Source organism: Strix aluco, chromosome 7, assembly GCF_031877795.1.
Source record: "Strix aluco isolate bStrAlu1 chromosome 7, bStrAlu1.hap1, whole genome shotgun sequence".
Taxonomy (NCBI): domain Eukaryota; kingdom Metazoa; phylum Chordata; class Aves; order Strigiformes; family Strigidae; genus Strix; species Strix aluco.
Window position 1 is genome coordinate 26318266 of NC_133937.1, and position 27200 is coordinate 26345465.

Consider the following 27200-nt stretch of genomic DNA (forward strand, 5'->3'; position numbering starts at 1 on the left):
TACGCTAAAATATTTGAGAATCTATTTTTATTGCTTTTTTTTCCAAACCATTCAAGCAGCTCAGTTGCTGATCAAAATACAAAAGCATTGCATGTGCCCAGCGAGTGGATAATGAAAGCGATCCCCTCAGTTTAGTATCTTTGTCAGCATAGTGAGAAAAGTAAACAAACAGCATCACTGATGACAAACTGATTTACGGAATTGTTTGTTTTAATAATTTTCAGTATAATTATGACTAAAGGTCCCGATCCTGTGGCTGCTGAGAACCTTGCTGGCTGGGTGCCCTTAGTACTCATTAAAAGCTCCTTGTAGATGTGGTTCGGAACCATGCAGAACAGGGTCTGTTGGGATTATTTTTAGGGGAAGTTTTTCCCTTGCCCTTTAACAGAACCCATACCAAATAGCTTCTAATCCTGATTTCTTCTGGCAGACCTTTTATAGGTAACACCAAATCAGTATGTATAATTTGGGATAAAAAGGAGAAAATTTACCCCCAAATTCAGCATAACCTTTTAATTTTATCCTCTTTAATCCTTTGATAATTTTTGTGCTTCTCCTGCAGAAAAGCAATTTTGCTAATCACCTTTGTGCCAATCCCTGCATTCCTGACAATAGCGTGAACAGCTTCCATCAAAGTCTTTGATGTGGGAAAGACACACACACACATATAATCTGAAAACAATTCAGCTCCTTGGTTCTCAATGGTGAGCACTCTGCTTTAATAGAGTGCAAGTTCCGTGGAGGTTTCTAATCCTTTCTGCCAAACAGAAGAGACACAGTCAGGTAGCACACCTTATTCAGAAGTTAAAATAACATGTTACTTGCTCTCAGAGAAAATCAAAACAGCTCAAGATCAAAAACAGATTCCGCCAACCCTAACAGGATAGACTTTCTACTCAGATAACTCTTGATCTAAGTGTGTAACAAGTAACCTGCTTTAATCCCTCAAAGCGATGGTGTTACAGATAAGTACTGTAGTAGCAGAGGAGGTGTCTTAAGTTTCAGAAATACACAAAAGCATTGGTTGGAAGGAAAAACAAAACAAAGAGCTGTCCACATGATTGTGTCTTTAGCTGGAAAGGTGTATTTGAGGGCACTGTAAATAATAAAACCCCTTGAAGACAGCAGAAAAAAAATTGACTGGCAAGTACTGAAATGGTGTTTCTTCCAAGCTGGATTTCATTAACTTATATAGTTAAAGCATAAGCTTTACAGGTGTAAGCCCCAGAATTTTTAGCTTATAAACCCTGCAAGCCATGATGCTGGAACGGTCTGCTACTTCAGCACAGAACCCTACCCCATTTTCTAGAGGTTCAGAGTGGTCATGGGCCATGAAAGGACTGGGAATCTTTGACAGTAAGATTTGGGAAGGGTACATCATTGACTTTATGATTATGCTGCACTGAGCACCTGCACTAAGTCCTTGATTAGAGTATGAACAATGTAATGGGAATAACTGTGCTACACATACAGTTTTAGTAAAGGTTCAGAATCTTCCTACGTTCTTACTCCTGCAGACACCTACTTGGGCGCTGCTGGGAAGACTAGTGCCATTGGGTTCTTAGCTGTGATGCACAGCTTTGACAGCTCCACAGCAGTCACAGTAGCTGAAATCATGCCTGAGAACAAGTGTATGCAGTTGCAGGCCCATTTTTCTTAAAAAAACCCAAAGAAAATAACAGATGATATCTAAGTTTTGGGCAAAGAATAATTATTGTTACTATGTTGTAAGGCAATTATGCATACTAGAAAACAATGCCACATTTAAGAGCAACATAGCGTAACTTTTTCTTCATATCATTCTGTGTCCCCTGTCTGAAGCATATTTGACCCTCTCCATGATTACTGCATACAAATGTATGTTTCATCTTAGCCAAATATTTCATAGTTGTTTATACCTTGGGTCGCAAATTGGAGAGCACTGAGGCCCCGCTTCTACAGATGCACTTGTCCATCCATACCTTGGTGCTGGTATCCCAGAGGGTCACATTGCACATGTTACTTGGCTCCCAGGTTCCTTCTGGACTGCACCAAGTCATTTCCTTGGTCAAGTGGCATGGCCACAGACTGGAGACTACTGTGCACTGGAATAGGGGTGTCACACAGTGCGGGGAGACAGGCTCCATGCAGATGTAGCCTCTGTAGAGTAACACAGTCTAAGACCAGAAGGGACCCCTCTGACTCTCTTAGTCTGATATCCCAAGTTAGGACTCACCAGGTCAATTCCTGGTTTAAGTTTCAGTAGTTGTGGTCTAGCCAGGCTCTCTCTCTAAGGGGAAGAAAACAACTGGTATTGTTTTTTTAGAAAATCCAGTAATGGTGTATCTACCATAAATCTTGCTAAGCTGTTTCAACAGTTAATTTTCTTCACTACAAAAGCATGCTTTATTTATGAATTTGTTTCCTATCACCTTCTGTCAAGAGATCTTATCTCTTTGTCTGCTAAATTGAAGATCCTGGTATTACCAGATTTTTCTTCCTGTTTCAGTGCTCATAAGGTATGATCACCGTGCACCTTAACCTTCTCTTTAGAAAGCTAAATAGACTGAGCACTTTGAGTCTCACTATAAAATGTGTTTGACAGTCCTGTAATCATTCTTACTACTCTTCTTTGAAACCACTCTAGTTTTTCAACATCCTTCTTGAAATGTTGGCTGGACAAATTATTTCCAAAGCAGTCACAACAGAGTCAAAAACAGAGGTAAAAGAACCTCCTGGCTCTTGTTTGTTTCCCAGGCCAGCACTAGCCCTTTGGTCACAGCACTGCAGAAGGAGCTCACGTTCAGCTGATTATTCATCTTAATGAAGTCTTTACGGAATTGCAGCTTTGCAGGATAGAGTTACATCCTTTCAGTGTGACCTACATTCTTTGTTCCTAGATGTGAGACTTTACATTTGGCTTGATTGGAATACATACAATTTGATGATGCCTAAACTTAACATAGGGTTATGCAGCCATAAGCATCCTTTGCCTCTTGCCCCATGCTTTGCACCTTCTACAAAACTTTGCTAATAATGATTTCAGAATTTTTTCAGGTCACTAGTAAAAATATTAAATAGTGTAGGATCCACAAGCTGTGTCTGTGGAATCCTACTAGAGAAAGACCAATTTATTAATAAATCTGTCTTTACAATAACAATTTAAGACGGAGATGTCATTCAGCTTTTAACAAATTTAATGTTTCAGACATGGTCAAAGTCTATTACAAAAGAGCTGTTTAATGTCATCAAAAAGATATTAAGTTGATATAAAACTGCATTCACACCAAGTTTCCATAATCTCATGTTAAGCAAAATTTGTTATATTACCTCCCTTTCAATTGGCTACTTAATTCCTGTACCAGATGTGCTGTTATTTCACCTGAGCTCAAACTTAGGTTGAAAGATTTTTAATTACTTGGGCCATCTGATTCACTCATTATAAATGCTGATAAAATACTTGCTGCCTTCTGGAACTTCCCTGACTTCCAGGGTGTATTGAAACTTGGTGTAAATGGACCAGACAGTTCCTCAGCCAGCAGTTTTGAACTTCTCAAATACAAGGTTTCCAGAGTTGGTGATTTAGTCATATGAATATTTGAGTGCTTGAGATTACACAGACAAGATGACCTTTTGGAACAGGATGCAAGTACTGTCTAAGGGCCCATATGCTATGGTAACCTCATTATATGCTGAAATTTATTTTCCTACTCCTTTGTGCAAAAGGAGATGTTGACTGTGGTGGGTAAGTGATACCTGTTCAAAGCATTCTAGGCAGATGATGAACTTCTTATAATTTATCTATTTTTTAATTTTGAGGGAGAAATTACCCCAAGCATTTCAGGCTTCTGTAGAGTAGAAAATACTATAAGAAAGAATAACACAACACTAGACTCATATTTTCCTTCTCCACTGTCTGCGGAGGGCTACTTTGCCATTTTGGACCAGGATCCTTCTGTGTTGTCAGTACTCCAGGCTCCTGTGGATGGCAACAATGACTCAGTTATTATGAACTGTTCTTTCGTGGCGGTGTGCTTGTATGTATGTACACACACGTGTGAAGTGCGAGCACTTTTCAGCGCCTGCTCTGTGGGAGCCCTGGAAGGGGGAATGGACTGCACCGAAGGGTCCCTGTGAAAAGCCAGCCTTAAATCCACCGTAGCAGGGCCAGCTCTCATGTGGGGAAGACCTTTCTTTTACGTGGCCCAGGAATTTGGGGCTGTTGAAAATTGCTGTGCATCACCAGATGACCCCTGCTGTCACTTCGTGGGTGACAGGCGCTCCTGACCCTGCTCGAGGATAATTAATGAGCATTAATCACCTTGCTGTTCACCTTCCTTTGCAGGGGTGCAGTGCCTAGCTAGGGTTGCTCCAGGTGGTGGAGCAGATGCTCTGGTTACCTGGGATCATCGTCCCCACTATTAATTATTCACGTTATTAATGAATACGTGGATCAGGTGATGTTACTAATCCCAGCTCGGAAGAACATGGAGCCGTGCGCCGAGACGCGGAGGGGAGGGCAGTTGCGCAGGGGGAGTCCCAGCGGCTTCCGTTAATGAATTAATTCGCTAACGAGGGTGGGCTCGGTGGCCCGGTGCCCCCTCCCGCCCCGGTAGCCGCCTCCTCCCCCGGAGAGGGGGGGGGAGTGACAGGCAGCGGCTCCTGCCCCATGTGACTGGGGAGCGGCTGCCCCCGTCCATGGCTTGGCCTCCCCCGGGCAGCAGCAGCTCCGGCTCCCGGGGAGGAGGGGCAGGAGCTGCTGCTCCATGGGGAGGAAGGGCAGCCCCCGATCCCCCCAGGCGGAGGGGGGATCCCGGGCCGCCTCCCCCCCCTCCTCCTCCCCCCCCTCCCCACTCTGGGCCTTACCCGAGGAGCTGCTGCTCCTCATCTGCTCCTACCTGGACGCGCAGGCCTTGGGCCGCCTGGGCCAGGTCTGCCGCCGCCTGCGCTTCCTCAGTAGCCGCGATCTCCTCTGGAGGCGCATAGCCCGTGGCTGCCTCAACTCCGGCTTCACCCAGCTCGGCACCGACCTGTAAGCGCGGCCTTCCCGGCGGAAGGGCGGGGGGGAGGCGGCCGCGGCGGCTGGGAAAGGCCGGGGATGCTGCGGCCTAGCTGGTTGCTAAGGGGCGTTCTGCGCTCCTGGCGTAGTCGCTAAGGGGGGCTCCCCGCTGCCGTGAGGGGGCGGAGGGAAGGGGGGGCTATTCTCGAAGCGCGACTGCGCCGTCTTTAGTCTGTGCCAAGAGGGGTGGCGAGGGCAGGGGAAGGGCCGTATCGCCGGGCCTGCAGTGGGGCCGCCCCTGGGAAGGGAGGGACCGCGTGTGGCGGCCCCGGGGTGGTGGGGCCTGACGCCGGCTCTGCTCGGGAGGGTTGGGGGATTGTGGGGAGGCGCCCACGAGGAAGGGGGCGAGTATGGCGGGGTGTTTCCCGGGCTCACTCAGGTGCCAGGCCCGGCGGGAGCACCCCTCAAGTGTTGGGGCCTGAGGCCCTCTCCAGATCAGATCGGTCTCCCAAACTTCTCCTAACAAAACATGTAGAGTTGGGGGCTTCAGGCTAGGGGAGGTGGGAGCACGAGGAAACGCACAGAGCTGCCATGTGCAGCTGGAGTGGCCCCTGCGTGCCCATGCTCCCTCCCTGCCTCTGAGCAGCAGCCCCTGCCATGGCCTCAAATACGCCCCAGAGAAGAACCTGCAAAGGAGCAAGGCCTGAGCTGGTGTCTTGGGTAAAGTCTGGAGAGTGGGCTTATGTACATTGTTAGGCGCAAGAGCCCTCGTGACAGGGAGCTCCAAGGATACATGTTTCTTAAATTGTCCTGCTCACGGAGCAGCTTGCTGGTATAGCTGGTGATGGCTGTCCCAGAGAAAATGACTCTTGGACTCTGTGGCTTCTGGGGTTTAAAGTTTTGTGGATAGGTTTTGTTTTTTGTTTTTTGTTTTTTTTTTTTTTTTTGGTGTGAGACCATTTGGCTTTGCTGTGTGTGACACCAGCAACTGTCTAGATTAAGTGCTTTTGGGGCTTGGGCCTTGTCAGGGGTTGGTAAGGACCCAAACATTGCCTTTCCTCTCAAATTTGCTAGTGTATGAAATGGCACTCAGAGGCAGCCACACAATGTGGGCTTTCCTTGCTACTCTAAGGATCCCAAGAGGAAGTTTATGTTCTTAGGATCTACGAATCCCTTCCTATGGTTTCCCTTTAGCTGCCAGCCCAGGATCTTGTTTGTCATCCAGTGACTCAGTATTGTTTCTGTAAACACTGTGTTGACTTGAATCACAAGAAGGGATGTCAGGTTTTGAGCCCTCTTTTGCTGTCTCATATAGCTATCTCATCAATAGCACAGACTTTAGAGAAACAATTGTGGCTCCTTCCAGCAGGAGCAGAACTTCAGTGGTGTTGAAAATTCTTGTCTTGGGTTTTCAGGCCAACACTTCAACCCCTTCAGTTTGTAAGTTAAGCAAAGTTCCCTTGGAAGTCAGCAGGAATAAGCACTGCAGAATGGCTGTGTGTTGGACTCTACTGTGATATATGATTCTGTCTCCTGAGGAAATGAAGTTCTGTATTTTTCATTAAGAATAAGGTGATACTATGCTCCTTCAGTTGCAGGAGGGATCAGGTGTACAGCAGAGCAGGTGCAGCATATGTAAGGACCACCACTTCCCCCTGCAGAGGAATGAGGGTCTATAAACAGCTACAGAAGAGGTTTGCTAGGTCAGAGGGTTTAAGTGAAGGGAAGGCTGCTTGAGTATCATAAGCTCCCAGGGATTTCAATGCTGTTAGGTTTGCTATGAACAGATTTTTTTTTTTTTAGTAATTCTAGGATGTGCTTTTGTGCTGAGTCCTATTTTCAAGTTTTCTTTAAACAACTAGTACCGAGTGCTGCTTTTAGCATTGGTCAGCACTGCCCTGGTCCTAGGGAGTTCAATCATGGGTAATACACCCAGTGACATTACAAGTTGGTTATGCAGGAACCTTGAGATATATCTGGAGTATGAATCCTTTAATTACTTTTAACTTCATGGAAGGCTCAGACAACCTTCAGTTCTTTGAAACAGCGCATCAGATCTTATGCAGAATACTTGAAAGTTGAGCACTTGTTTTCCCTGTGTGGAGATTCAACATCTGGGGGCAGTTGCAGAAGTTTTGCTCCAGTGGGGTAGACAGTTCTGGCAACAAGACAAGGGCATATCACAGTACCTAGTGGTCTGGGTACCTGTATGTCTCCAGAAGAACCAGCGTGACTGCATGTGTTGAGTTGTGGTACAGCTGTAAAGCTTGTACTTACCTGAAGAAGAGTTTAATAGTCTCTGTGGCAACTTGAGGGTTTTAAATAGCCATGTTTCTTCTGTACCACTTGCTCCTCATGCATGTCTCCAAGATCAAGAACAATCTCCAAGATCGCTGCTCGTGGAATTGAGGGAGTAAGACTTGCAGAGAGAGGTTATATTTTATTTGACTAATCAATACAAATTGGGGAGGTGGTTGAGGTAAGCTTCTGGGCACGCAGTCTTTCTTCCTGATAATAAATCTAAGTAGGAACCTGGTAGGTTGCTCATTGAAAGTTAAGTTTGAGCTGAGTAGGTATTTAAGCTAAAATGTCACTGGGTAAATAGAATGGTGATGCAGATGATGGATAGCTGGACCTTCTTGATAACTGTGCTTTTCTTAGTGATATGGAGTAAGTCTTGAGTTTGTCAGTGGAGTAAATCTTGAGTTTGTCAGGCTTGACTTTGACTCACTGAAGAGCTGAAGTTTCTGTTGCACATTCTGGATAACATTGCATGAGGTGAACACTTGTTTTTTCTTTTAAGAGGTTTTTGTGCAATACTGTCCACAATTGAGAAAGCAAAGGCTGGAACCGTTTATGGTAAATGTACTTAATGAAATAACGTGCATGGTTCTAACATTAGATCTCAAACTGATGGTCCCTGGGAGGCTGGCATAAGTTAAAAACTAGTCTAGGGAGTATTTACTGTTTAAAACAAAAAACCATCTCAGAATAGTTTGATCATTTCTGCTGTTAAATGGCTTTTGATAAGCCATCTGTTAATGCTTTGTAAATAGAGATAAATTTGAGCCTAGAGTGTAAGATAGCTGTGAAACTTATCCCCCTGCCCCCACTTCCCCATTTTTTAAAAGGGTGATTAACTTGAAAATGACACCATTTCTTTAAAATGTTGTTTCTGTTCGGTATATCTTCAGATAATTGTAACAAGAAGATCAGAGGGAACAGGCTTTAGCTTGTATGTGAAACAACTGTTCGTGCAGTCAGCTTGCTTGTACACCACCTTTATGCTGAAATAGGGAAGAGAGAAAATTTGTAAGAAACTGGTTGCAAAACCCAAGCTGTTAGCAGCACGGAAAAGAGAAATTGTAGTATACCTGAAACAATTTGATTAAATTTTTAAGATTATCGACTTCTCATCCTGACTATCTACCTTTAAAAAGTGCCGGCTATGGTTATCTTAGGACACAGGCTTAAAAAATATTAAATTGATTTGGTAATGATGTCAAAGGAAGATGTGGACTTAATCCCAGACAGTAGCTGTTACACTGAAATGCATATTCACAGCATTGACAATCTCATATTTGCCCTATCTGGTAGATTCAGCTAATCAGGAGCTGCAGGTGTAAGCGAAGTTAAGTATTCAAGGTATTGATTCAATTGTGCATTTGCAGAAGAAAAGTTTGCTTTGAGCGATGTTTCTGTACACTTCATTCCTTAGGAGAAGGGAAAAAATAAATCACTAGGTTTGCATCAGTGTGAATTACTGTATATTAGGGACAGCAGGGCCTGACTTGGAAGGGTTCTTAAAGCACATTCTTAGTATGAAAAATGTGCTGTGTCTTCTTTGAGTCAGCAGTAAGCAAATGCTTAATAGAATATTGTGTCAGTATTATGGAAGTGTAGAGTGGTTTTAGATGGATGTGGTTCTTGGCACCTGTCCTACAAGTCTTTCTATGTCAGGCTGCCACTTGTTCTCTATAGTCATGTTAATTTTATGTATAGACCTGTACTGCAACAAGACCTTGTCATGGGCATGATAAAAAGATAGTCCCTACACTGAGATTTTTGCTTCACTTAGTCATAGGAGCAGCTGAAGCAAGAGTCGAGCCCTGTCTTCATGACGTAAGGTGAATGGAGCATTTTTGTTCCAAAAATGCATGGCAGCATATCACAGAAAAGTTAAGGCTTAAGAATGCTTTCTGCAGCTAAACGGTAACTGAGCAGTAGCACAAAACCTTTGGGGTTTTTGGTGAGTACAGTGATATTACAGTTGTGTCTGGTAGCCTGTGTCTGTTTTGCCAGCTGTTGTACAGGCCCAGCAAGAGCAGTCTCTGCCCTGACGAGCTTGCTGCCTAAATAGCCAGGGTAAACAAGGGCTGGGAGGGGAAGCGGAGGCAGAGAGATGTCAACCAAGCTGCCCTCTGTGCAGCAGGTCAGTGTCAGAGCCAGGAATAGCAGAGGGTGCTTTAAGCCTTCATCCAGTGCCTGCCTGCTGGACCACCTTGGACTGGAGAAATTGGAGAGGGAAAGAGCTCATTGCAAGGTGGTTCTTTATTTAAAGCATGGAAGAAAGGAATAAAGTTGCAGCTGGGCTAAACTTATTTCCTCTTTGTTACAAAGGAATTTTAGAGGGCGAGTTGCAACCTAAATAGCTTGACAATGTGTTCTTTGTAATATATTAATAGCTGTTGTTAAAATATAGAAATGTTCCACTGCATGTTTTCTCTCTATCTCCTGTTTTGCCTTGCCTACTAGGATCATGGTATATTCTCTGGTTCAGAGAAACAGATTCATTAATGGATGAATTTATCACCTTTGAGTATTTAAGAGATTGTGTAAGGATTTCTGTGAGTTAATAAAAGCTGTGTTTTCTCCAGATTTTGGAAAAATATATACACCTGCAGGAGCAGGAAATAGCCAATCTATGCAAGTCAAATACAAATGCAAACTGCAGCAATCATAGGAGATCTCTGCCTTCAGTACTGGAGGGGGAGGGAGTGTGAATGCCTGTAAAGCTGCTTCAGTTTCCTTCATCTTTTAAAACTTGTTTTACCAAAGTTTCATTACTTTAAGTCAGAAATGAAGTAGGCAATGAACTGGCGCAGATGATGCAGAGGGGAATACTCTGGGGAGCATATTGCAATAACAGCAAAAGCCTGGAAGAGGGCACACAGCTATTGCTTTGTGCTGGAGGAGTCAGTGGTTTTTTTGAAATTCCTGTTAGATTCATTCTTATTTTATCTTAAACTGTTAGTTCTGGGTAGGATAGATCTGCCAGGACATTTCCACAATATCAAAACTGCTTCTTGTTCTTGGGATGTGAAATTGTTTGTAAGAGTTCTTTCAGGCCTGCCTACCCTTCTCTTAAAATCCTCACCAGTTCAAAGTGGAAGAGGAATTTTATCTATCTCAGGGCTTAAAAAATGTGTGCTGTACTTGTCGCTATTATCCCTGTAACCTGCATACATGAACTACCTATGGGTTACTTCACACTATCCAAATACTACCCTGACAGCCTACTCTTTCTAATCAGAATATACATGACAACTACTGAGCAGCTGCAGGTTTTCTCAGATCTTCCCAGGGTTATGCATTTTTTGAAGCAGCCCAGATTTCATCTCCAAAAAGCTGACAAAGACGTTGAGAGAGGCCAAACTCTGCCTGGAGTTTCTAGCCATGATCCCATTGCAATCACTCGTAAGGGAGAGGGCATCTGATGGCAGAATGGTCTGGCTCAGATGTTTTTTTGGGAAGCCTATTTGAAGGTGTGTGGTTTTGCTGCATGTACAGAAATTTGCTTGCAGCTGTGGTTCTTATTAAAGTCTCTGGCTTCTTCATGCATGGGAATCATTCATGAGAGCTGTGAAGTGGAGCAGTAAACCTGCATGGCCTGGTAACATCTAACTGAGATAGCATAGACACACCAGAGGAGGCAAGGAACATCGAGAGAACAGTGTGCAGAGCTCTCCTCCATCTTGGAGTTATGTGAACCCATGTCAGATAGGAAGGGGGGGGAGCATAGAAGACAGACTGGACCTGGCGGTAACCAAAATAAGGGTCATATGCTAAAGGAATTCAGGTGGAATTTTTGTCCTGGAAGAGACGTTTTGAAAGACGACCGACTTGTTGAGGACAGCAACAGCAGCTCCTGACATAAATAGCTTTTCCCTCTCGGCTGTCTGTTGGTGGCCCATGACTTGTAACTGCACTGAGACCCTGCCACTCAACAGGTGTCTCCTGATTACACAAATAAGTGCAGTTGGTCCCTGTGTTAGCCATCCCTGCCACAGGGCCAAGGTTGAAAGTGGGGCTTAGCCACTGTGACCTATTTGTTCCTCTGTGACCCTTCCAGTCAGGCCTGAGGCAGGCTGGTGACAGCTTTTATGCAGACAGCAGATTTTGTCCACAGAAGAGATTTGGTCTCAGCAGGTCTCTGCAGACTTGCATTTCCAGATGAGCTCTTCAGCACTTAAAATGTAGCAAAATATGTAAGACTTTGGGTTAGGATGCCCCATGCAGCTGGGAAAATATACTGTATGACATGTTGGTGCTATCTTCTGTAACATGGTATATGTTGTTGCAGGCACCATTGTTTTGGCACATGCTGAAATTGTAGATGGCCAGTAGAAATCTCCCCCGGGATGCAGTAAAGCACAGAAGCTCTTGCTGTTGCAGAAATACCATTTCTGGTAGCAAAGGACTTTGGGGAGGGGTTCACTGAAGGCAAAAACTGTTGGAGGTGAAGCTTTAGAAGGAGACGTGCTTAGTCTCTGGCTGAGTGATTCTTTCATTGCTTTCTTTTGGGGCCCAGGCCAGCAGCTCCCATGGTGGCTGAGGTCACCTGGGTCAGTGGTGCTGGGGGGGGGGATAGTCCTAGTCTCTCACTTCAGCAGCTGGGAAGTGGACTCCAGAAGGAATATTACATTTCTTTCGGTAACTCTGCCAAGAAAGGGAGGAAATCCATAATTTGAGCAAAATACTTTAATTTTTTTCTGTAGGGTGGGGTGAGGTAGGAAGGGGGAAATGAAAATCCTTTATAATCGGTTGCTTGGGATGGCTTTAATCCTGGAACTCTCTCTCAGGCTGTAAGAACTGTTCAGCTCCTCTTACTTAGTTTAACAAAGTCTTTACAAAGAGAGCTTCCATCAGGAGTGCACACAGGTCATATGTTGCACTGTATGGTTTGAGATCCTGATAGAGTGTGTTTTGGATTAATTAGCTAATAACAAAGATAGCCTTGCATGTCCTGGATCATGTAACTTAATCAGCTCTTGATGGTTGTGACGCCCCAGCAGAGGTGGTACAATGATGGACTCTGGGCTTTAAGAGCATTTTGCTTGAATTTCATTGAGTGTTCATATTCAGTGTTCCTTCATCCTGTGTTTCCTGTCATCCTTCTAGGAAGTTGGGCTGTACTTCAGTTACTTTCTGATGCAGGGCTGTATAGGTCCTGGTAAAAATATCAGTCCACCCTCAGTGAGTCAGCCTTCAGCAGTCTTTAAGTTCACTGTTGGGTGGCTTCTCTGAGAATGTGAATGCCAAGATCTTGATTTCACAGAACACTTAAGTATGTGCTGGATTTTAAGCATGTAGCTTAGTATTTTGCTGGACTGCATACTAAGAAAGGTCAGGGTGTTCACTGGCTCGTGGATAGTGGTCCCTCCACAGCATTTTACATGGCATTTGTCTTCATAAGGTTGTTTAGTCTCCTGAATCTTTGGATGTTCAATCCAGTTGCTGGAGTGAGAGGTACTTGGTTAAGTCAACCACTCCGTGCAGATGTGTGATGTAAGTTGATTGTCTTAGGCCATCATGGAACAATTCTTTAAGATTTGCATGTGTAGAGAGTGTGTTGATCATGATTGAAGCAAAATAGTCTGTGGGGGAGAAAAGGATCTTTTTTATCAAATGATTAAGTTTATATGGTGATGCTCTTTTTAACTTTCTAAGATTTGAGAACTGCTCTCCTGAATTGCAGTGATGCTCATCACCTTTTTTGATGTATTCTGGGAGTGGCTCTGGGGGGTGCTGTTGAGGAAGCAAATCAAATTATATGTCAGCACTTGATACCATCACTGGGCTTGATTTAAATCCCCTGGTATAGGGGATCAAATGTCTGACCAACACTTGAAAATCATTGCGGTTCAGTCTCTGCTGCCCTGCTATTGGCAAAGGCGAGGGACCTATCGGTCAAGTTTCCACATCCCCTTTCTCATGGCCTCCATATGTTCTGTGTTCTTTCTTGCCTCTATTTTGAATAAATAAAATCACTGGGAAATAAAAGGTGGATGCTTCTAAGACATGTTTAAATTAGCTGGGTCCAGAATTGCTATATGGAGGAGGCAGGTTGGGTGAATAATGTGTCTATTAACAGTAAAACAAAAAGACAAAACAACCCCCCCCCTCCCCCCATATAGTCCTCCCCACCCAACCCTCACCCCTTCCAGCCAGGAACTGTTGATTTGTGTGAAAGAACGAGGTGTCTGTTACAGGAGCGACTGCAGCAGTGAACTGGTCCTCTAGGCCAAACCAATGTGTGACTCTCTTCTGAAATGCCTCTTTCAGCAGCAGGAGGATCAAGGTCTGCTCCCCAGCTAGAAAAGTGACCAGCAGTGTAAGATGGAGGCTGCTTTTTTGACCTTGGATTCACCTTTTTTTGAGCCTTGGAAATTACATCTAGTCTTAGTAGGGTTTGTGCATTGAGCTCAGGATGTCTGGTTGGGCCAGTATGTGTTGGGAGGGGGTTGTGGTGTGAGTGCGTTTTCCATCACTGTTCAAGCTGGTGACTTAAAATCTGTACGTGGGGAGAACTTAACTGAGGGTTGAGTGTAGGGAGGAGAAGTGTTTTGGAGTAATGAATGGAATTGGATGTAGGCGGAAAGCCTGAATTCTGTCTGGGAGAGTAATAAGCAATGAGGAGGCTGCTGGACCTGACCTGACTTTTCAGTGCTGTGCATTCCTCATCTCAGATGCTATCTGGCCTCACGAGCTCCTGCAAGTGCTCTCTTTTAAAAAAGGAATTCATCTTCTTACAGCCTAGGCTAACTCTATAGTTTTTTCTTATTTTTTATTTTTTTAAATAGTTAGGAGAAATAAAGAGCTCATAGCTTCCTAGATTCAGTTTTATTTGGTGTAGCCCTACTGATCATAAACTTATAGTTGGCTTTCTAGGGGATGAAAAGCTTTTCTGTGTGTGGCTTCTGTTTTTGTTTAAAATGGGTCACATGCACAGGAATGCAGTCAAATTATAATGGTGACTAAGTGCCGGAAAGCATAGAAAAGGGGAGGGAAGGGTGAGCAGAAAAGAAGGAGCCTGAGGCTATGGAAGGAAGGCTGGGAAAATGAGAATCTGGCCAGGCCCCAGGGCCAGGTTAGAGATTCCTACACCCATTAACAACCACAGATGTTTATTTACACGGAGCTAATCTTTGTTTTAAAAATGACAGAGTAACCAAAAATCCCACTTTTGGGAAGTGGGTTGGGGGCATGGTAGGGATGGGAGGAGAGAGCTGGTTCTGATCGGGGAACGGTCCCCATCTCTCAAGGATCTTCCCTTCATCCTATGCATCTGGGAACATTGGCTGTTGAGAAATGCATGAAAGAGGGATAAGCTCTTGTAATCTAGTAAGTGGTTCACAACCCCTAGTTACAAAGGATCACTTCAAGACTTTCTTCTCGTTGGTACTTTTCTGATCTTTTCTACCTAAGCAACTCCACCAAGGATATTGAATAATGAAGTTTATAATACGAGAAAGATGAGAGCTAAAGCTGCCTTTCCCCCCCCTTCTTTAATCAACCCTGGATCATGAAAGCAAAACAGATGTTGAACATCTGCTTGAACTGTATATGTTCATGTAGACTCTAAAGACACCATGGTCCCAGGTCTCTGTGGCACCTACCTTTTGTCACCTCTTGAGCTGTGTTGATCTTGGCTTGTTTCGGCTCATCCCAAGAACTTTGATTTGTATTCCGGCAACTGCTTATGAACTACAATATCTCTTATAGTAACTTTGACTATAGAGAATTTTCCAGCGATGTGGAACTCTCTATCCTTTGGTGAGCTGCTGCAAAAGATAGTCTGTCTTGGGGTGTGTGTGCATTGGATGGTTATACAGGTGAATGAATTTTAGTTTGATCATATCTTGATTTCTAATTATTGTATCTGGTTATGTGATTGTCAGGCAAGTGAGGGTCTGGAGCAGTTTCTTTACTAGTCTTCTGGCTAGACGTGCTCTTCTGGCTTCTAGTTTCAGTGTTCTCCTGACTAGTATTTCCTCCTTCTGTTCTTGTATAGTGTTGTCCTCATCTTAACTGGCTTTCTTTAGTCTCTTTTAGAAGAGTGATGCCCTGTTTCTCTGGTTGTTTCAGTAGTTTATTTCTATGTCATCTTGTTTTGATTACATTTTGTCTGAATCTGTGTTGCATTCAGTATACTAGATCAGGTTGTGATTGGATTTAAGGCTTGTATAGTAGTACATTAGTACAGTTATTGGGGATGGCTTTCTATGCTGATAAGCACCCACTCTGCTCAATGTTCCTTTCTTGTCAGCTCTCATGAGTGTGCTTGCTTTTAATGTGGCTCAAGCACCATCGATGTTTGCCAGTTCATCATTTGTGGAACCAGAGTGAGAGCATACCTGTGACCAGCTTGAGTGTATTTGTTGTCCATGTAGCATCAGTCCTGGCTGCTAATCTCATCTCTCTTCCTCTGTCTGCAGAGCGCCTGGCATTCCAGTGAAGGAAAGGGTGAAAGTATCTCGGAACTGGAGGCACGGACGCTGCCGCAGGGAGACGGTCCTGAAATGGAAATGCAAGCAAGTGGCTCCTTTCTCTTCTACTTTGTTCTGTGTCAGCTGCTGCGGGGCCTTGGTTTTGTGTCTGTGCCCTGAAATGAGATGTTTCCTGCTCCTTGTGATCCATAGGGTCTTACAAGTGATGTCACTGACCTGTTTTGGGTGTTGCTGGCTAGCTGGACATGGGGTGACTGGAGCTGCTGTCTTGCTCTAGGGATTCATGCTGAGAGTCGAGAGTTCCTTTCTTAGTAAGGGCTTTAATTTGTCATTGTTCTGGTCTCTGCAGTTCTAGCTGGATTTAGCAATCTTTACTACAGACTTCAAACTGTTATGTTCCTATCTATTGCTGTATACCATGAGTGATTTTTCTGTCCTGCTCTCACAGTGAGCATACCTTGTCCCAGACATGGACTTATGTGTCCCCTCAAAATGCTTGGTTTGTGTCTCGTGCTTGGCCCCTGATTTGGATGTACAAACTTAAAATGCTAATTGTCATTCTTCTACCTTATGCTTCTTCATTATCCTACCTCATACTTCTCTCCTTCGCTATAAAAAAAAGTATATTTGACATTAATGAGAGGAGATTGTTAAATTCTTGCTTGCAAAGGTGTACTCAGCTTTCAAAGCGAAGCATAAGATAGGTCTTTTGTTTGAATAGCACATCTAAACTTTCTGCCTTCACATCATCAGACAGAAGGAAAAATGAGACTATGGTTTGTTAGCTGCTGAAGAACAGGGACCTGCTACTGAGCTTTCATGCCTTTTTGTGCTGTGTAGATTGAAGTGGTGGATAATGTGCCACTGCTTGTCTAAAGTCCTGGGAACAGCTGTAATGAGCAGTGGTTTTTGGTGCAGGTTGTATACCTGCCTTTGAAGTGCTTGCAACCATCTGTGAAGACAGGCTCTGTGGATATTAGAGATCATTACTAAACCAGCTTCCCAAGTGAAAAGGCAAAGACTGATTTAATGAGGCCACCGTCCAAACTGCATCCTCTGATTTTCATTTATTCTGCTTCAAATTTGTTACTTCTCCTTATGAAAAAGCCATAGAAAAAGGTAAAAAGCTGAACTGCAGCAGGAGGAGAGCCACAGAAACTGGCTGTAGTCTAGGTAAGCTGGATATTCACTTGCTTTTAGAGGACTGCGTAGGAGTGGAGGAAGGAAGGGGAAATCAAAGTCTGCCTAAAACCAAAGCTGCTGCTCCAAAGATGCTTCTTACTTTTTCCATGCATATGATCGAGTCCCAGATGAACATTATAACCTATACTCAACTGCTTTGTCTGTGTGACTAAAAGCCTGTTATTGGAGATGAATGCAGGCAAGCAGGAACCTTCTATCTAATAAGCAGTCTTGTCCTCTTGCTTGTTTCTGGTTCCTCGTCATGATGTTACAAGGTGCAGCTGTGCGTAATGGCTCTGCTGACACAGAAAATCATGACCTCTGAGGATGAATGATCTGCAAAAAAGAGGGAGACAGGTTTTTATGAGAAGCCTCCCTGCTTTCAAAACAGTTTGTTCATTAATAGTTTGAAAACTGAAAAGCTGCTCTATGGGAAGGCTCTGGGTTTGCTCAACATTTGCATGAGTATCGGAGCACTCAGCAACGACTGCGGAGTGGAGACAATTTCACGCATCCATGCTGCACAGGACACGAGCGCTGTATCTGGCCTTGCCATATCCAGAAGGCCTATTTGCTGATTCTTTGGTGGCTACGCAAAAGCAAAGAGCTCACTGCCTAAGTGTGCATTGTAGCCTGTTGCATCTTCTGTATTTTGGTTTTGTTTCAAGAATAAATAAACTTCTTGTCTGAATCAAGTCTGTCATCACATTGCTTGAATGTCTCCTCTTCTTGGTCTCCCTGGAAGTGAAGCATATTTTCCACTTGTACTTCAATCTTCAAAATATTTTGAAACAGCTCCTTTAGCAGTCCACTGCTTTTGGCCTGGAGCCTGTCTGTAGGAACCTGCTGCTGTCCCATAGATAGCAAGGGTCAGAAAGGGTGTATGGGCTCTTCTGAAAGACAGACAACGGAAATCAAGAGGTTGCTCTGCAGTTGCTCTTGGCTCAGCAGTGGAAGAGGTGTGAATGTAGAAAAATACCTCCTCTGTATGATGAACACAAAGTTCTTGGATAGCCTCAGGCTTACCCTGCTGTTTTACATATGAGCATACAGAGAATGCAGGAGGTGGAGGACTTTCTGTCTGTAGGAAGACCTTTGTTATTTGGTGTGACCTGCTCCCCAGCTCAGATGTGTGTGAAACAGTGGCAGCTTTGTGGTCTCTGCTGAACATCAGCAAATAACGTGCGCAATCAAGACTGACTGCACAAAGAGCTTCGTATTGAACGCTCCGTTAGAAGTGCTCAGCATAGCTTGCTGATAGTCTAGTTTCTTAAAAAGTACAGGGCTCATGAAGAGGGGTCAGGGAACCTTAAGTATTTCCTATCTAAACTCACTAGACTGTTGGCCATCTTCTCTTTAAGAGATTCCATGCTTCCTTTTCCTCATCTCTTGGTTAGAAAAATGCCAGCAATGTGATCTGCTTTTTATGTTGCTGGAGAAGCTTCACTTCCTAGCTGTGCTACTATATTATGCCTTGCTTTTGTATGTGACCAGCAGCTCCAACTGCTGCTCCAACAGTTTTCTTGAGTGGGCATTTACTTTTGTTGATATGTTTACATAAGCAATCTTTTTTTCTTTGTGTGTGAGGTTTTTTTATTTTGTTTTCTCCTCCCCACTCCCGCACCCCCCCCAACCTGCTGTCTGTTTGCAGTTTGATGCCCTGGATAGAGCTGGATGGTGAGTATCTCTACCTGTCTCAAGCGGAGAACATCCAGGCCTACCGGCTCTGCCCAGACGGTACAGGTTTGCAGCATCACCCTCAAGCTATCTTCTCTGGCCACCAGGAGGACGTATGTCGCTTTGTTCTTGTCAACTCCCACATCGTCAGTGGAGGGGGGTAAGTTCACAGAAGCACAGAATCACCTAGGTTGGAAAAGACCTTGAAGATCACCTAGTCCAACCATTAACCTAACACTGACCGTTCTCAACTACACCATATCCCTAAGTGCTATGTCAAAGTTGGGTGAATGAAGGAGCCCAAGGAGTGTGGCAGTGAAGTTGGAAATGTTTTGTGTAGCCAGCCCAGAGCAGAGGGCTCAATCTTGCTACACAGGATCCTCATGCTTGGCTGTGTTCAACTGCTGATGCTTCCTCTCTTACGATTTGGCTCTGTCCTGAAAAAGCTTCTACTACAGCAGTGGAGGAGCTGAGGCTTGTGCTGTTGACCTTATAAAGTGTCCTACTCTCTTTTTGAACTTGTGTAGCTGTCCACAGAATTGTTGAATCGGGATTGACTGCTCAAGCAATCCTGACTGATGTGCAGTTTTAACTTCTTTCCCTGTTAGAGTCAGGGTAGCTAGACTGGGTTCTAATATTCAGAACTGCTGGTTAACTGGGGCCACAGTGGTGCGTAAAGCTTTCTAGAGACAAGTATATGTTTATTAGACCTACTGATATAATTGTGGAGAGGGGGAAAACTGCCAAGAATTCCAGCACACAGACACTTCTCCAATTAATTTTGCATTTGACTGGCCTTTTTCAATTACAGCAAATGACAGAACTGTTATTTATAAGTTTTTAGCTATTAATATACACAACACTTAAGCACAGAATTGGGAGATGCAAATGTGGCTGTCTGCCCTGCATATCTTGAGACTCTTCCCTGTGAACTGTAGCCTAAAATTCAGGTGAAAATGAAGGCATGCATTTAAAATTCCAGTAACTGTGTTGGTTGAAGAAAGTCTAAATGTCTTTGTAGTTAATTCAAAGCACAATACCCTTCATGGGTGTTCTGAAATGAATGAAAAGCTGAGGCTTGGACGTGGGTGAGAATGACCTTACGCTTGTTCCCTTACTCCAGCCATTCAGCATCCAGCCAGGATTCTGGCATGCTCAAAGTAGTAGTAGTAGGAATGGCTGCTTTGCTTGTTTCTGCAGCTTAACGCAAAGTGGAGGGTGGAAAGATAGCCGGGAAAACGTTCATGTGTGGCAGATCAGACTTTGAGTGGCCAGATGTGGGATTGCAAGAGAACAGGTGATGGGTGAGGAGTGGAGGGTTAATAACACTGCATGAATTTCAGCTCCCATGAGGGATTAGTCCTGGTCTTTTTGTGGCACTCCTAAGCACTAATGGAAGGTGCGTGTCCAAGGGAGATGCAGCTGATACAGACTCCCTGCCTGGGAATTTGTTTTTCAGAGATGGAAACATTGTCCTTCACAAGATCCACGGCTCGTACAGTGTCAAATTCTCTGCACATGAACAGGAGGTGAACTGTGTGGACTTCCAAGGTGGCCTCATTGTCAGTGGCTCCCGGGACAGAACAGCGAAGGTGAGCCGTGATGTTCCAGCAGCTGCAGGTGTTGCTGCAGAGGTGACCTCAGGGATCTTGTGCCGTGAATGTTTGTCAGCAGAACTGTTGAGCCCTGTCTTGTCTGTCTGCAGGAGGAGTGCTGGGTATCTTGGTGTAGGCTCATGTCTCTGAAAAGACGCTTGCTGTGCCAAGCTTTTAAGACAGACATTTGGCAGTACTGTATGACATCAGCTGCTGGTTTAAACTAGGAAGTGCAGAAGGTGGCAGCTGATGTTTTGGTTCTTTCACTGCACATCTGTCTAATGCTATAGTGGAGATCCATGCCAGTTAGTCTGAAATTTGCCGTATGTATCTCAAGCACACCCTTGCTTAGTGATGAAGTGCTGCTTCACATGTTCTGTTGTAGATTCAGTCTCTTTAAAGGATAGCATGAATTCTTTTCCAAATCTGTGGGGTTGTGGTTTATTTGTGGTGTGGGGTTTTTTTATGGTTCTTGGTTTGTAAGCCAAGAGTGAAGTTAGACTATGAATACTGTTAGCTCACATTTTTCTTTTTCAGTTGGCATCATGAATCCTGTCACATAATCTTTTACTTTTTTTTTTGAGGCAGGACCTTGTTGATTTTTGTCCTTCTGGATCTGGTTGGCGTGTTCTATTCCTATGTGGACCTGGAGACTTGTTCTCCTGAGCTGTAACCAGCTCTGTTTTAGTATTTTAGGAAACTCCATGTAGGTGTTTCACTCTTATCCTGTAGCATCTTCACAACCACTTGTTTTGTTGTTGGAAGTGGTTGCTGCATGTTGAAAGCTTTGGCTGTTGCTCAGGGTAGGCTGACAGATACTTTTGGTCCCTGGTGCATATAGAGCATTAATGGAGGAAAGAGGAAAAACTGCAATTCCTGTTTTGCAAGAGGGGAAGTTGGGGCAAAGACAGACTTGAATGTTTCTTTCAAGGTTTTATAGGAAGTGTGTGGTAATGGGTAGCTGACAGGCTGCTGGGTAGCATTGCCCTATCTATTCTTGTTGGTCCCTCTGTATGGGTGTACTCCTGGGTAAAATCACTCCCAAGCAGAGCAGTGTTCAGATGTGAAGGGCACTGTTGCGGATGCTGCTTGCCTCCTGGGAGCAAGGCCTTGATGCTGCTTTGTCTCATACTTAAGCAGGGCTTCTCCTCTCTGTTCTGTGGATCCCCTTTGCTGGGAGAATGCCTGCTCGCCGCTTCCCTGGCAGCTGAAGGACAGACCTCCCCAACCTTGAAAACAAATTCCTGAAGGCTGGAGGGAATTTCAGGCTGTTTTTCTTGGAGCTAGTGTGAGATCTTGCCCACCCAGTGCTCCCTACAGCATAGGCTCTAGGGATGTTCACCTCTTATTTTTTATCATCTCTTTTGTAGGCTGCCTTGTTTGCCTGAATGAGACCCTTGGAGGGTGGAAGGGAATCCCTACCAGCCTTTTAAAGGGGCTCTAAGTGTCTAAGCTATTGAGGGCTCTGCTGAGTGTTGATTAGGACTAAGCCCTGAAGAGCTGCTAATGTACATTCCTGTGCGATAGGCACCAGATAGTGTGCTCTGAGCAATATTTTTAACCTGTAGGAGATAGGGATGCCTTAAAAGAGTTAAGCTTTTCTGCTGCTTTTGCTGACACTAGGTGCTAAATTCCCCGCTGACAAGAATAGCCTGCAATCCTGGGCATTATCAACAAACAAACAAATAGGGCACTCCCAGCTTTGAAGTCTTGAAGTGAAACATTGGGGGTTGGTTACAGAGAACTGGGGGGCTTGAGTCCTGTGGACCAAGAATGAAGGGAAGGTGGAGAAAATGAGGCCCCAGCAAGAATCTGGGGGACTTTATTAGGACCCAGCAAGAAAGGGGGTGTGTGTGGTGAACTGGTGGAAGGGGATGTGCATGTATGCACTGATGAGGGAGGGAAGAGATTTTCTCACATTGTCAGTGAGCAAGGGGCGCCTGTTTGAAAATAGCTTGGGGTGCACTTAAGAAACTTGGTCAAAAGGGGCAGGTTTATAAAAAACTATTTTATAGGATAGCGAACAATTAATTTTATAGATAATACGAATGGAATTTTTTCAGGGATGGTATGAAGTCCTCCACGCTATTCAAGAGAACAGCGGAGATTTGAACAAATCCTACTTCTTGTTTATTTAACTATAGAAGATGAGAAATCTGTGTTGAGTGCTGCCCTAGAGAGCATGTGGTGATGGGGGTACTTTCTCTCTTACCAGTGGGATGGAAGGTCATACTCATAAGCTGAATCTTTGGCAGAAATAAGCACTTAAAGTTACACAGTGATTGAAGGCTCTGTTCCTCAAAAATAAGTAATGGGAATTCAGGGAGAGAATCTCAGAGAAGGTGAGCATGGCAGTTTTGGCAGCTCTTCCAGCACAACATTAGCAGTGTGCATCCTACCTTCTGGGTGTTGTGGCATAACATGCATCTCTCTCTTCAGGTTTGGTCCCTGTCCACGGGCAGAGTTGGGCAGTGTCTACATACAGTGCAGACAGAGGATCGAGTGTGGTCCATTGCTATCAGCCCATTATTAAGGTAACTGAGATCTCTTTATTCCCAATTTCCACCAGAGAGAAGTAGAAGAGTTGGATAGGCTGTGTGTCTGCTAATCTCTCCGAGACACCGGTGTGGCACTTCAGGGACTTGATTTGGGTGGAGGCTGATGAGGTGCTTGTCCCTGCAGCAGGAGCTCAGGGAAGAGTGTGGTCTTTGTTCCCCATAACAGTGGAGTGATCTGCTCAAAAGGGGCTGTGAAAATGGCCCCTGTGTTCCTGTTACTGTCTCAGGTGGGACCTGTTTGCTCTTACTTACACAGTGAACTCTTTGACTTGCTAATTAGAAGCAATGAGCCAGATCCTCTTGAGGCTTTCTGTACTGAAAAGATGCCAACTTACATTCTCATTTTCTGGCAGAAGAGATGCTAAGCAAAAAGGTCCCTGCTTGGGACCTGTGTGCACTGCTCAGTTAGAGCTCAGTTTTCTTTGAGCATTCTGAACTGGGTAAGGTAGTGGTGGAGTTCAAGGATGAGGTTTTCCAGCCTCTATTGCCTGTAGCCCTGTGATTCTAGTGCGGGCGTAATGCTAGAACTACAGCTTCACCATGGGAGGCAAGAACAGTACCTACGCCAGTGTCTTCCAGGGTGTTTTTCATAGTGCTTCTGTTATTGAGAAAGTCAAAATCTGGGAAACTTAAATTCTCCTGTTAAAATCTTAGAGTGGCCAGCAATGGTCTGTGTCTTTAGCTCACTGTTAAGCTGGTCTTCTGCATGCAGGAGAGATTCTTGCTCAGCCTTTCTCAAGGAAGGAGGGAAGAGCTGTTGTTGCTGCCCATGTGACGTCTGCAACTAGTGAATTTTTCTGCAAAACCGAAATACATCCTACAACTGCTGTCCTCATTAGATTTCCGAGGTTGTTTTGCAAGCAGCAGAAACTTAGTGGAGCTAATGGCGTTATCAGGGAAATGACCCTGAAGGCCTGCTATGATTTTTGACGTTCCCTCATCCCATTGCTCCGAGTGTTTGAGACGGATAGTGTTTTTGAAGAAGTGCCATGTGCGTTAATGCTGCTGCAAGATGTTAGATAGAAGCCCTTTGCTGTCTTCTGTGCTGCAAGAGCCCCTTTTCTAGCAGACAGGCTCTGGCTCTAGCACCATGGCTGGTTAGAGCCCAGTGGCATGCTGCTTCCTACTCCTAAGTGATGACCTACTGAGGTGGCCTCTTGTCAGGACAGTGTTCCTCTCCCTGGTGTGCACGCTTGTGCACGCTCTCTGTCACAATATTTACCCACAGTCTCCCCAACCCCCCTTTCCTCCCTGCAGGGTGATAAATGGGAGGTGGTGGAACTGCTACCCCTTGAACAAGTAGGCTTAAATTGTGAATTCTCATTTTTTTTATGAGACTGTGGACTGTACCAGCCTCCCCCGCCAGCCCACCCTACTGCCCGCCCCTTACCTCTCCATATTTTGGGGAGGGGGGTGTGGAGAATTAGAGCCAATTAGCCACGTCATTAATTCTTCAATTTGACGGCTGATATAGCAGGGCCTGAAACACGCTGCTGACCTCATATAATGGGAACCCTGCTCCTTAACATATTGACGATGGGAGAAGTTAATTAAAATTCCACAGAGAGAAGGTGTCGGCTAACCTATAAACCTGTCGCTTCTCAGAACAAATCGCAGCCATCCTAGAAGAGAGAGCGGATCAGAGCAGGAGGGCATGTGGTGGGGGAGGGCCAGGGCAAGGGGCAGGGGAGATGAATTTTTCACTAATAGGTTTTATTGCTTGCTGTCTAATGAGGGTGAGTATCAAAAAGATAATATCTGGTTTCTGGGAAGGTCTGCTTTGGGAGCTCTGTGGTTTCTGTTTTATTTGCAAGAGCCCATATTTCACCCATATGCATTCCCTATGCACTTGTGTGTGAAGCTTTTCCTCCCTTGCAGTCCCCATCCTTCTTGCCAGAGCTTGGATGCATTTGTTCCTCAGTGAGGCTGAACATGGCCTTATAACCTCCACTTCCTCCTAAACATTTGACATGCCCTCCCAATTCTCCTTTCTCACTCGTGCTGCTGTAAACTGAGAGCTCCTCCATAGGAACAGATAGTTCCGCTGGTGTAGAAATGATGTAGAATCAGGCTCCAGCCACCTAAATATTTTGGCTCATCACCGCTGAGAATGCACCAGCTCTCTCTACAGTGGACACAGAGAGCTCAGGAACAGCTCAAAGCAGTTGTGTGCGGTGGGGTAGGAGCAGGGAGAGCTCCTGTAGCTTTAGCCATTCGAAAGTGCTTTGGGGAGGCTGCAGTTTCCTGACCTGGAGGTTTGCCAGGACTAAGACTCTCTAGAGTAGTCAGGTTTGTATTCTTACTGAACCTCAGCTGTCAGTGGGCAGGACTGAAACTTTTCTTCTCGCTTTTCAGTGATATCTGCCTCTGTGTGAAGCTTCCTTAGAAAGTATCCCATGTGCTTCTGACCCACAGCTGGGTTTTCTGCTGTAGTCCTGCTCTGCTGGACTGCTGCTCTAATGGATGGTGCCTGTACACTCAAACTAAACTTCAGAGACTTGTACTCTTAAAGTGCAGCTCCTCTGGCTTCAGGCGTCTTTCTTGGGTATTCTGCTTTGATTTGTCCACAGTTTCCCTGTGTCACTACAGAAATCCTCCTGCAGATGAGCTGAGCTAGGGAGGAGGCTTTCTTGCTCTTCATGTAGTGATGCTGGACTGGATGCTTGGAGGGTCTGCAAACAGAATGGTGCCCGTAACAGAGATTAAGTAGGGTAAAAGGGTACCAAGAATACTGGATCTTCTTACTGGGCAGGGGAGAACTGTGCTTAGTCCATTGTATAAGCTTTTCAGCCTTGGAAGTGTCTTCACAACCATGTGTGTTACTGGAGCTTCATTGCTTTGGGGATTCCTAACAGTGCCATGTAGAGTAGTGGGAATGGGGAAACCCTCTGGGTTTTCAGCAAGTCTCTGCATAGCTGTGCTGGTTGGTGTGCTTTGGGACTGCAGGGACTAGAGAAGAGTCTGAGAGTATCCTTAAAACAGGATACTTAAAATAAGGGTGCCTCAGCTTGCTCCAGCAACTGGTTTAATTGGTCTCCAAAGCTGTCCTTCTCCATGGATCAGTAAAATGCTGTACTTACAGAGAGGCTGTGTACCCTAAACCGTGTTTCTTAGCCGCTTGTAATCCCCTTCCCCCCCAGGTTCATTTGCCTTTTGAACTCTGCGTCATGCAGATGTTAAACTTTCATTCACTGGTGCTTACTGCAGTGACTTATGTGTGCTCAGGGACCAGGGCTAGCCTGAGTGCAGTGGACCAATTCAAATGTGCAAAGTGAGGCAAAGCCAGGGGTTTCTAGTGGAGTAGTGGCACCTTCATGCTTTGTGATTCCCTGAGGTGGCAGTAGCCAGGGAAGAGAAGTGACCACTGTATGCTGTTTAATTTGAGAGATAAGTTTATAGAGAAAATGAGGTCCAATTGCCTGGCATTTCTGACTGCAGAAACATAAGGCTTATGATATACGTTGTACTACTGAAATGTTCCTTTGTTTAGGGGAAGATTTGTTGCAATTTTTTATTTCCTAATGATACAGAAGTGTATAAACTAGAGGGGAAAGAGAAAAGCGGACCTTGATGTTAAATTCATTATTAACCTTAGATTCAGAAATTCTTTGGTGTTGAATTAAAAAAAAATATTCAAATCTAAGTTGGCTTCTCCTGCTGGGTCTGGCCACTGGTATTTGCTATTTAGATTTTAAAATATTTATCATGAGAGCTGGTCTTCCCATGTTGTACTTGCAGTGTGTCAGATTTTAAACCAAGAAAACAGATGATGGAGGCACAAAAATATTTTTCAATGTGCAACTATAGGTAGAGAGCAAGGAAACCTTTGGTGCAGTTTGAGGTAACATCAGGCAACTGTAATGTGTCCTATTGTGGCAGAGATGTGCTTTGGGTGTGTAAGACCAAAAAATGGTGTCTCCTTTTCCAACTGTCATTGGTCTACTGCAGTACATGACCTCTCCTTGCAAATGTTGCCTTGGTGAAGTGTGGGTTTACTCCAGAGAAGAGGAAAGATTGTACCAAAGACTAGATACCTGCACTGAATGTTTAATTTGAAGGAAAATGAGTAGTTCTGCGAGCTGTTGAATTGAAAAAGCCAGGCTTGCTCTATCTCTTCGATTTATGCAGTGTTGTAGTTGAGACCTGACTCCTCTATTTTAACCTGCTAATCTGAATCTCTGTTAACCTGATTGCCTCTCCCATGGAATATTATAGGGAAGTAATAGATGGGGAGACCTCTGCCACTGTGGACAGCTTCAGACAAATTGTAAAACATACCTAAAACTTGCTGGGGAAAGGAAGGAAGAGAAAGGTTACTGACAGGCACCGTGACTGAATGGGTGTCTTCCATTGGGAACAATCAAAATGATTAATTTTGAGGGTTTCTTTTTAATGGTTATCTATAAACCTTTTGTGAAAGTGAAACAATCTGATCTTGCAAATTGCATTAGAGCAAAACAAGCCACTTGAGTCAGAGCAA

At 44.6% G+C, this 27200-nt stretch overlaps 1 protein-coding gene and 1 long non-coding RNA gene across 2 annotated transcripts in view; one reads left to right on the top strand and one right to left on the bottom strand.

Moving 5' to 3' along the window:
• Nucleotides 1–3193: 3193 nt before the first annotated feature.
• LOC141926036 (uncharacterized) lies at nt 3194–5013 on the bottom strand. The gene is made up of 2 exons (XR_012624015.1): nt 4878–5013; nt 3194–3958 (listed from the first exon to the last, which is right to left on the bottom strand). It is a non-coding gene; the product is annotated as an uncharacterized LOC141926036 (long non-coding RNA).
• FBXW4 (F-box and WD repeat domain containing 4) overlaps nt 4661–27200 on the top strand; it is a 62655-nt gene continuing 40115 nt past the window's right edge. Inside the window, exons 1-5 of the mRNA XM_074831131.1 lie at nt 4661–5011; nt 15697–15792; nt 18542–18727; nt 20027–20159; nt 22602–22696. Coding sequence (XP_074687232.1) covers nt 4746–5011; nt 15697–15792; nt 18542–18727; nt 20027–20159; nt 22602–22696 — 776 coding nt within the window. The 5' untranslated portion in view covers nt 4661–4745. The remainder of the gene's footprint in view (nt 5012–15696; nt 15793–18541; nt 18728–20026; nt 20160–22601; nt 22697–27200) is intronic.